The 10,520-nt window shown below is 37.0% G+C and overlaps 1 protein-coding gene and 1 long non-coding RNA gene across 5 annotated transcripts; one reads left to right on the plus strand and one right to left on the minus strand.

Annotated features, from left to right (window-relative positions):
* Positions 1-1,613: 1,613 nt before the first annotated feature.
* Positions 1,614-5,315, minus strand: LOC123074611 (uncharacterized). Its single transcript, XM_044497410.1, has 5 exons — positions 5,235-5,315; positions 4,846-4,954; positions 3,821-4,465; positions 3,603-3,711; positions 1,614-3,222 (listed from the first exon to the last, which is right to left on the minus strand). Exon 5 carries the CDS (start codon positions 3,218-3,220, stop codon positions 2,312-2,314), a length of 909 nt encoding a protein of 302 aa, XP_044353345.1. The 5' UTR covers positions 3,221-3,222; positions 3,603-3,711; positions 3,821-4,465; positions 4,846-4,954; positions 5,235-5,315; the 3' UTR covers positions 1,614-2,311.
* Positions 5,316-5,605: 290 nt separating this feature from the next.
* Positions 5,606-10,060, plus strand: LOC123078763 (uncharacterized). 4 transcript variants are annotated; one of them, XR_006437635.1, is made up of 4 exons: positions 5,606-6,205; positions 6,676-6,744; positions 7,340-7,390; positions 9,690-10,060. It is a non-coding gene; the product is annotated as an uncharacterized lncRNA (long non-coding RNA). The 4 variants fall into 4 exon arrangements; XR_006437636.1 differs by having other exon boundaries at positions 5,606-6,047; XR_006437634.1 differs by having other exon boundaries at positions 7,340-10,060.
* The last annotated feature ends 460 nt before the right edge of the window (positions 10,061-10,520 follow it).

Here is a 10,520-nt window from a genome sequence, read left to right on the forward strand (position 1 = left end):
TTATAATATCGTCGGATGACTCAGAGGATGAATGCACTGAGACGGATTTTCCAAAACAAAAAAAAGTGTCCACGAGAACAAGAAACAAGTTAAAGGCAAAGACAAAAATACAGTGCCTGAAGATGAAGATGAAGAACGGAAATCAAGGCCCAGAAGAACAAGGATTCTGTCTAGATAATAATTGGATTATTAGCTTATGAAATAAATATTACAACAATCTATTTGTATCGACCAAGATAAGTAAGAGTGGTTGACATCAACCAGGATAACAAGGATACTTATTAGATTAAGGGAACGGATAATAGCAATGTTCTTTGTCTAAAACATATTGAAAACTGTCTTCATGTAATTTCCTTTATATACATGCTATTGTATCCAAATCAGTACGAGGACAACACAATAGATAGGTACATACTACAACACCAGAGATTGACGCATTAGGATTCAATTCACAATTTGAAGAAACTATACTTTGGCAAACCAATATGGGGCCAACACAACAGACAAGAATATACCTTGCTTCAATAACTTCATAGAACAATCGGATATTGTACGTAACGCTAGCTTTGCCCGGCGGCACCATTCTGACCAAAAACAAAGTTCCCACATTTAGACTTAGCACCAAAGCAAAATATAATATCTAATCACATTAATTGCTTAGTTCACAAAAATTTGTTGGCAAGTGGAAGATTGTTTCTCAGTTACTTGATAGGGTGACTGCAAGTTACTTGAGAAAATTCAATATGTAAGCTTCTGCTCAGCAAACCTATACCCAAATTACTATCCAAGGTGACATATTAACACATAGAAGGTAATCTAATTACCAATAGCAGAATAATCCATCAAACTAATTTTGAAACATGTTTTTTCAAAACTAACGTATCATGAAAATATTGACACATAATAACCAACTTCCGGTTCATAAAGCCTTTTTTCATGAATAGATTATTTCTTGCTAAGAGCAAATTAAAATACTATGTAGTACAACACTGGTACAAATAAAGTAGAAGAAATAATCTTCATTACATAGGATGCATATAATCAGTTGGCACCTACATGTGGTAGTAGTCTGAGAGAACCAGCAATGAGAAGGCCAGCACCTCACGGTCGTGTGCTGCTATTTGTATTCCACGATCTACTTATACTAAGGTTTCACCATTGCCACTATAATACCTATGAGGATAATATCAGCAAACCCAAACTCCGTCCCGTACCTCGGATGTCAGATGCAACAATTCATCATCAATAGGCGACTTGGCGAGTTCCAAGGCCCGTGCATCATGAAGTTTTTAATAGCTTCATATCCATCTAGATCGACATCTTTGTTTGGGATCTCCGCACTGATTATTTGGTTGATTTCGGATGGTCCTTTGCACTTGTGATTCTCCTTGAGAAATACCAATATGTGCGCAAGCGTCCCCTCTTCTGGAACTCTATTGTGTAGATAACTGCATTGATTGAATATATAGTTTTATTTTGTTAAATTTTGGAATCATTTTAATAAATAGATAAATGCTATTGTGTGCTTAAAAATTGGAACTTTAGGTGCTATTAGTTAGCGATTAGTAGTCGACTGGTCTTACTGGATATAGTTTCTCCAAAGTGTTTCTTCCCAACGATGTCTCTCATTAGCTCCTTCAGTTTTATCATGAATATCGGTCAACAATATCTGGTCGGTCGGCTGGCTTGAGGCCTTCTCTTGCTTCATCTAGCATGTATTGGATCTCGGGCCACTTTGCATTGCATGTGAATGTTATAAACAGGTCTGGATATCCAGCCTAACGGCATATTGCAAATGCGTCTTGCAAGTTTTGTGCCTTGTTTCTTCTACCTCATGTATAAGATGAAGGTACAATTATCCTCTTTCTGACCTGCTCTGTTCTGGTGTCCCCTCTCTCAATCGCGTCCTGCAGTCCACTGTAAAGTTCAGTTCGTAGCTTCCCTTGATTATTCCTGATCCAGCTTAGTCTGTTTTGCTCAATGCATGTGTAAACATCCACCCAAAATTGCAGCGATAGATGTCTAGATGTTAGCAGCGACATGCCTTGGTCGGGTCTTTGCTGTAGGTAGTATGCATAGTAGTCTAGCATGGTTACATATTTTCTGCTTTTATCACCTTCTTTTGTTCGCTTGTAAGGTATTTCAAGCTTGAATCCGTCTTCTTCGTATGGAAACAATTACGGGTATTGCATTGACATTAATTTCGGATGGATATCCGATATTCTGTGAGGTTCCATATTTTTGTACTCGACAATGATGTCTCGTCCTTCGCTCTCTCCAGTTGGGTCTCTTACAACTAATGCTGCAACGTCTAATGCAGATGGAAGGTTGTGTGTTCGGTTCCTTTTCCCAAGATTCGAAGAGTGTAATCGTGGTAGTCTTCTTCTTCGAATCTATCTCTTGCCATTCTGAATGATTTTGCAAGGATGTTGTTCTCATCAACCATTTCTTGTAGTTCTTTGACAATGGCAGGGTCCACCGTTGTTTTTTTATCATTACATCTTGAAGCATCTATCTTGTTTTGCACCTCATTTTCTGTCTGATAGATGTATAGCTGGGCAAATCGAGGTTTGTTACCTTGTTCACGTAGAAGAGTTCCAATATAGTGGTAGTTCTGGCCATGCAGTCTAAAAACAAAAGGTCCTTTGCCTTTGTTTATTTCTTTGTCAATAGTTCCTCCCATTGACGTGAATGAAAACTTTGAGTTGTATGACCTTATATTTTCTCTGAAGTTTGTTGCATCACTTCCTTCACCTATTAATAGCCCTGCGAGGTAAGGTGGAGGATATGCTATCTTTGGTAGGTCGATTTTACCTTGTTTGCAGCAAATTCTGAAAGAATGATTTTTGGTTCCTCTATGAGAATTTAATCTTTCTTCACACCATAGTATTGCATTGCAATGTTCACATCTATATGTTGGCTTTCCGAAGTTCCATATCGGGCTATAATAACTTCTGGACGTGGAGCTGTTGGTTCTTTCTATGATGTTGCTTTCAAGATCATTGTCGCTCACATTTGTTCTTGCACGGTTGACATATTTTCTTTCTTTGATTTGTTCCTTTCTCTTTCGTGAAGCATCTTCTTTTTTATTGGTTGTTTCATGTGTATTCATGCATCTCTTACTCCTTTTTTGTTGGAGTTGATGTTTCCTCCTGATAATAGCTTCTCTAGCTTCTTTTGTAAGTTGGCCTGCTGATTTTGATGCGCACTGTCCCTTCATTTCTGCAACGGATATTCTTTTAGCAATATATAGTATAATATAGTTGAATTCTAATTTATGCATAATGTTGTCAAGAGGCTAACAATATATACACACTAAATAGGATATGTCGGCTGCATGTAGACAACCTATAATACTTACCGATCATGCTTTCAAGATTACTATGTTTTGTGGTTCGAGCTGCGGTGTATGGCATTATCGGAGTGACAGTGTGCTTGTTTCTCAGTGAACAACAATTGTTCCATGGGAATTACTAAGGTTATTACGTAAAGTTATTAGGTTCTGCAATATTTACAAAGGTAAATATTTGAGATGTATATGTTAGAAATGTACAAAAAAATCGTATGCATTACACGAAGATTGAAAAAGGTCAATGATATACCTGATAATGTTTTCTTGTCTTTGTTTTTATAATTTTGTAATGCTTCACACGCATGTGCTAATTATTGTCGTAATTGTATATTTGCTACAAAGCAAATCCTGTAGCGATCCTAGAAAATATTTTATACCATGTAGAAATTATTAGAGCATATATTTTTATTGCTGCAATGACTTTATGAGTCTGATAGATGTATAGCTGGGCAAATCGAGGTTTGTTACCTTGTTCACGTAGAAGAGTTCCAATATAGTGGTAGTTCTGGCCATGCAGTCTAAAAACAAAAGGTCCTTTGCCTTTGTTTATTTCTTTGTCAATAGTTCCTCCCATTGACGTGAATGAAAACTTTGAGTTGTATGACCTTATATTTTCTCTGAAGTTTGTTGCATCACTTCCTTCACCTATTAATAGCCCTGCGAGGTAAGGTGGAGGATATGCTATCTTTGGTAGGTCGATTTTACCTTGTTTGCAGCAAATTCTGAAAGAATGATTTTTGGTTCCTCTATGAGAATTTAATCTTTCTTCACACCATAGTATTGCATTGCAATGTTCACATCTATATGTTGGCTTTCCGAAGTTCCATATCGGGCTATAATAACTTCTGGACGTGGAGCTGTTGGTTCTTTCTATGATGTTGCTTTCAAGATCATTGTCGCTCACATTTGTTCTTGCACGGTTGACATATTTTCTTTCTTTGATTTGTTCCTTTCTCTTTCGTGAAGCATCTTCTTTTTTATTGGTTGTTTCATGTGTATTCATGCATCTCTTACTCCTTTTTTGTTGGAGTTGATGTTTCCTCCTGATAATAGCTTCTCTAGCTTCTTTTGTAAGTTGGCCTGCTGATTTTGATGCGCACTGTCCCTTCATTTCTGCAACGGATATTCTTTTAGCAATATATAGTATAATATAGTTGAATTCTAATTTATGCATAATGTTGTCAAGAGGCTAACAATATATACACACTAAATAGGATAGGTCGGCTGCATGTAGACAACCTATAATACTTACCGATCATGCTTTCAAGATTACTATGTTTTGTGGTTCGAGCTGCGGTGTAAGGCATTATCGGAGTGACAGTGTGCTTGTTTCTCAGTGAACAACAATTGTTCCATGGGAATTACTAAGGTTATTACGTAAAGTTATTAGGTTCTGCAATATTTACAAAGGTAAATATTTGAGATGTATATGTTAGAAATGTACAAAAAAATCGTATGCATTACACGAAGATTGAAAAAGGTCAATGATATACCTGATAATGTTTTCTTGTCTTTGTTTTTATAATTTTGTAATGCTTCACACGCATGTGCTAATTATTGTCGTAATTGTATATTTGCTACAAAGCAAATCCTGTAGCGATCCTGGAAAATATTTTATACCATGTAGAAATTATTAGAGCATATATTTTTATTGCTGCAATGACTTTATGAGTCTGTGAGTCACTTTTAGTTCATCATAGAAGCTGGTACTAATTTATCAAAGAAAATAATGTGAAGAGCCAAGGCAAGACATGTGAGAATAGTTTATTCGACTCAGTAATATATGCCTAAATGTAAATAAAACTATAATGAATACAAAATTTAGGAGGTTGCTTTGAACTGCTGTTAAGTACTCTAGTAGTTTTCCATGGAAAGCATTTACCTTCTAATCTGAAGTCTGGCAAGCCTGATTCGTGTGCAACTTCTTCCAGCGATTCAATGTAGGTCGATTCTGAGATGATACGATCCCTTGGTTAATCGAAGTGTATGTTCCAGCTATTTAAGAGTAGTACGCCAACGCGTGCTCGTATCAGCCTATTCGATAAGGAGTAGGAATTGAGTTCATAACGATTACGGAATAGAGAGAAAAATTCCAAACCCAACATACAACACGTATAAAGCCTATTCAGGCCCAGCAGTTTTGATGCAGGCCTAGCAGTTTTGATGGAGGCCCGTTTAGAAAATTACCACCCATGTAAACAACCCGTATAGGCCGTCATCTACGTGTAAAACTCTTCTCTCGTTGGGCAAAAAAACTCTTCTCTCGCAGCTCAGTCGATCCCCACCCGCATCCTTATCCATCTGCATGCGCCACCTCTCCCGATTAGCCGGCTGATGAAGATTTCATTGCTTGCCACCACAGAACTGATTCTCAATCCATCTCCACTCCTCCATTCATTTATTTGAATCTCTTCAGTTACTGGCGCGGTTGGTCATTGCGCGGAGTGCGTGGATGCGTTGGTCTTGTTCTCAAGGATGTGGATCCTTGAAGACCTCGTCGAGTCCGGCGGATTGGCCATGGGTAGTTGCAGGGAAAACACAGGGGCTGCACTGTTCAAGCTCTTCATGGCCCGCGGCTAGAGAGCCATGGCAGAGTTGCTATAGTTTGGCCCCTGGAGGAGGCTGTGTGCGAACCAATGGGTGGGAACTCGCCAAGTCGCCTACTGATGATGAATTGTTGGATCTGACATCCGAGGTACGGGACGGAGTTTGGGTTTGCTGATATTGTCCTCATAGGTATTATAGTGGCAATGGTGAAACCTTAGTATAAGTAGATCGCCGAATACAAATAGCAGCACACGACCGTGAGATGTTGGCCTTCTCATTGCTGGTTCTATCAAACTACTACCACATGTAAGTGCCAATTGATGATATGCATCCTATGTAATGAAGATTATTTCTTCTACTTTATTTGTACCAGTGTTGTACTACATTGTATTTTAATTTGCTCTTAGCAAGAAATAATCTATTCATGGAAAAGGCTTTATGAATCGGAAGTTGGTTATTATGGGTCAATATTTTCGTGATACTTTTGTTTTGAAAAAACCTATTTCAAAATTAGTTTGATGGATTATTCTGCTATTGGTAATTAGATTACCTTCTGTGTTTTAATATGTCACCCTGGATAGTAATTTGGGTATAGGTTTGTTGAGCAGAAGCTTACATATTGAATTTTCTCAAGTAAGTGTAGTCAGCCTATCAAGTAACTGAGAAACAATCTTCCAGTTGCGAACAAATTTTAGTGAACTAAGCAATTAATGTGATTAGATATTATATTTTGCTTTGGTGCTAAGTCTAAATGTGGGAACTTTGTTTTTGGTCAGAATGGTGCCGCCGGGCAAAGCTAGCGTTACGTACAATATCCGGTTGTTCTATGAAGTTACTGAAGCCAGGTATATTCCTGTCTATTGTGTTGGCCCCATATTGATTTGCCAAAGTATAGTTTCTTCAAATTGTGAATTGAATCCTAATGTGTCAATCTCTGGTGTTGTAGTATGTACCTATCTATTGTGCTGTCCTCGTATTGATTTGGATACAATAGCATGTATATAAAGGAAATTACATGAAGACAGTTTTCAATATGTTTTAGACTAAGAACATTGCTATTATCCACTCCCTTAATCTAATAAGTATCCTTGTTATCCTGGTTGATGTCAACTACTCTTACTTATCTTGGTCGATACAAATAGATTGTTGCAATATTTATTTCATAAGCTAATAATCCAATTATTATCTAGACAGAATCCTTGTTCTTCTGGGCCTTGCTTTCCATACTTCATCTTCATCTTCTGGCTTTGCCTTTAACTTGTTTCTTGTTCTCGCGGACAGCTTTTTTCTTTTGTTCTCGCAAATTCGTCTCCGTGCATTCATCCTTTGAGTCATCCGACGATATTACAACAGATCTCAGTCTCCTTTTATTGCCACTATGGAGCTCACGTGATGACGATGATGATATTTTGTCTTGCTGCTTGTCTTTGCTTAATGTAGATTCATTGCCGTCACATGGCTCCTCTTTCACAGGCACCAGTTTGCAGGAAGGTGAAACTTTATTATTCTTTGACTACATACATATACATTTTCAAAATAAGACACATCTCTAAAATTTCAAGTGTGTATCGTTAAAAAATCAATCACCTTTTTATCTAGCACGTTCTGCTTCTTCATTAACATAGTGTCCACATCATCATCCATCAATTCTTGTGCAACAAATGTAATATGAATTGGTTAAGGAATTCTAAAGATGGTACTTTATTTTTGAAACAATGTTAATGAACCTTTACCTCCTCGGCTTTGTCGTTCAAGTAGAGCATCTCAAGGCTATCATCATGCACAAATGTTCTTTTTACTGCATAGTTTTGTGTGCCAAATGTGAGATTACTATCATTGAGATTGAATCAAAATATTAATTTCTCTCCACATAAATGTTGAATAATCTTTGGCAGTTCTTCTGTTTTCCCATCCAGTGAGTCCAGCAAGTCAGATGCAGATGTATTAAGCAATCTTGCAGCCTCCGCGTCAAATAAAGATCAACTTGTAGTAGATGTATGGTCACTAATTTGTAGCCGAATACGATACCTAACATACCATTCATGTTAGTGGTGAGTAAATATAATATAACACATATTTTTCATATTTTAGTAATATAATATGCTTACCGAGGTGTGACCTTTTCTGGATATATACCACAACTCTTGCAGTAATACTTGTCGGTTTCCTTGATAACCATTTTAGGACAGTTATCACATGACATGTACCACCATTGAATATTTTCTTGCAACCGATCTACTGTAGCTATTGCTGTGAACACAAAATCCTGAAAACAATCAAGATTAGCATTGGGGTAGGGGTGGAGGATTAAGTCACATATATAAATTGAATATGGTTCCATTGTTACTAATATTAAATGAATTGTCAATGTAGGTCTTAACTCGTTATCACAAAAATTGTTGATATCATTTATTGAAAATCCGATGAATTACCTGGTCTTGCTGGTTTCCATGCCTCATTTTAGTAAGTTCTTGCAATGTTCTCCGCCTATAAAACATTTGTTCTTCTAGTGTTCCTAGATTACTTCTATCTATACTCATCATTTCTGGTAAGGTTACTTGTGTTGAGTCCCTACACATATTAAAATAAATAATAATATATACAATCTTGAATCAACATGAGTCACTATTCATGAGTGGGAATTTTTTAATTGCTATTGTTTCATACCTTTGAAGAAGTTCTTGTGTTTCTGGTATATCCAGATCTATATATATTCTTGTGGCACTGGTTGACTTTAGGCACAAACCTATGTAATCAACCAGTTAGAATTTGTAAATGATAAGAATAGCATCTAAGATTTTTGGACTTACCATTGAATCTCTGCACCATCGTTGATGTAATAATAATGACAGTTTGGTTGCCGATTACATCGACGGTCAAAAAATAAGCAAACTATCCCCATAACGTGATTCTGATTTTATCACCCCTAAAGAATTTAAACCGAGAAGTTAGTGCTAACCACATGGGGTAGGCTTAGTTAAATTTCATACATGCATATGCACTTACTCTAGCATTAGTATTTCGATCTCACATATATATGAAGGTTGTGGGCTCTTTTTTGTTATTCTTGTCTCCACGAGCTTCATTTTTGTTAGAAGTCCAATGACATCTATATATTTGGAGATTAGTAATATAAAAATTACAAATATCAACTATTTGGAAGCCGGAATTACAACTATAAACATACCCGAGCATTGTGTATCTTTTTCTGCCCTTTCTTCGAGTGTCTCCATGGTAGCAAACTCGAAGCAATAGTCCAGAAAAACTTCTAAAGATCCTTTTATTTCCTTTACCTTTGTATTGTATGCAAAAAATATTTTAATTTCTTTGCTCACTGGCCTATATTTTGTGGATTCCACAACCTTAAAATTGTTGAATCCATAAATAGACCACTCGTTGATATTTGATCTAAAAGTGTCTATTCGATTCTTCTAGATAGTAGCATGAATTGTTCCGGCCTGTAAAAACAATCAATTATGGTTAGTAACTGTTGCTTAATATAAAAAATATCCAATTGACTATATTGGAAAACACACCTGCTCATCCATGAGTGTCATATCTACGCTAATAAGCTCATCGGTCGTAGGATTAACTGAATCCCAAATCCTCATTACTTTCACTTGAATGTTCCAGTTCTGCCCCTTGTATTTAAGTCGCTCAACTTTTTGTATGCCATAGTTTTATGTCTTCAAAATTCATATGAAACAATTTGTCAATGTATATAGCATTTATGAAGATCCTATCCAGAAAAAAGTTTGTTAAATAACAATTACCAAGTCTGATGATTTAGGCTATAAGTGCTTTGTTGTCACTTCTTCCGACGTCGATTGGAGCAGCTGGGCGTGGCTTTGTTGGTTGTCGACGGGCTTTGGCATGACTTCGTCGGACGTCAAGTGAAGCAGTTGGAGGTGACTTTTCGTCGTGCTACCTATGTCGACTTCAAGTTGTGTGGACGGCGAGTCGTGTGTTCCGTGTGGCGTGTTTCAAGACGTGGTGGTTGTCGATTTCCAATTGTTTGGTCTGTGCTTGTTTGGCCGGCCGCACTTGTTTATATGGGTTGAGGTGGCTGGGTTGACCTGGCCGAGACCGTGTTGAAATCTTGTACGCATTTGTTCCTGTCTTGGAACTTTCATCACGTAAGGTCAGGTGGATGTCCTTATTTGTTTAGGTTTCTTATATAATTTGGTTTGACTACTATCTTTGCTAGTGGGCGTGACGTGTTGTACTACTTGTACGCCTAACTACAACGTAACTCTTGTGTGGGTCGATCTGTGCTATGCACTACACTAGATGGAACATGGATGTGTTGGTCCGTTCTATGCATGTACACGTGACAAAACAACTTATGCTCGTTTACGCGTTTATTTTAAGTCAAGGCCGTTAAAATTACAATCTAACGGATTAGATAATTTTAACTTGGATGAACGTGATGGCTTATTTGACTTCTGTTTTAATTATATAATAGATGTTGAGTAAAAGGATGTTCAAAATTATGACAATAATTATCACTATTTTTTATAACATAAGTATCATCACAAAAATCATCATAAGTAGTAACTTTGTTCTCAACATAGTCAATCAAAACCTCTTTCGAAATAGTGGAATCATTACTAAATAAAGT

Source organism: Triticum aestivum, chromosome 3D (assembly GCF_018294505.1).
Source record: "Triticum aestivum cultivar Chinese Spring chromosome 3D, IWGSC CS RefSeq v2.1, whole genome shotgun sequence".
In the NCBI taxonomy this organism is placed as follows: domain Eukaryota; kingdom Viridiplantae; phylum Streptophyta; class Magnoliopsida; order Poales; family Poaceae; genus Triticum; species Triticum aestivum.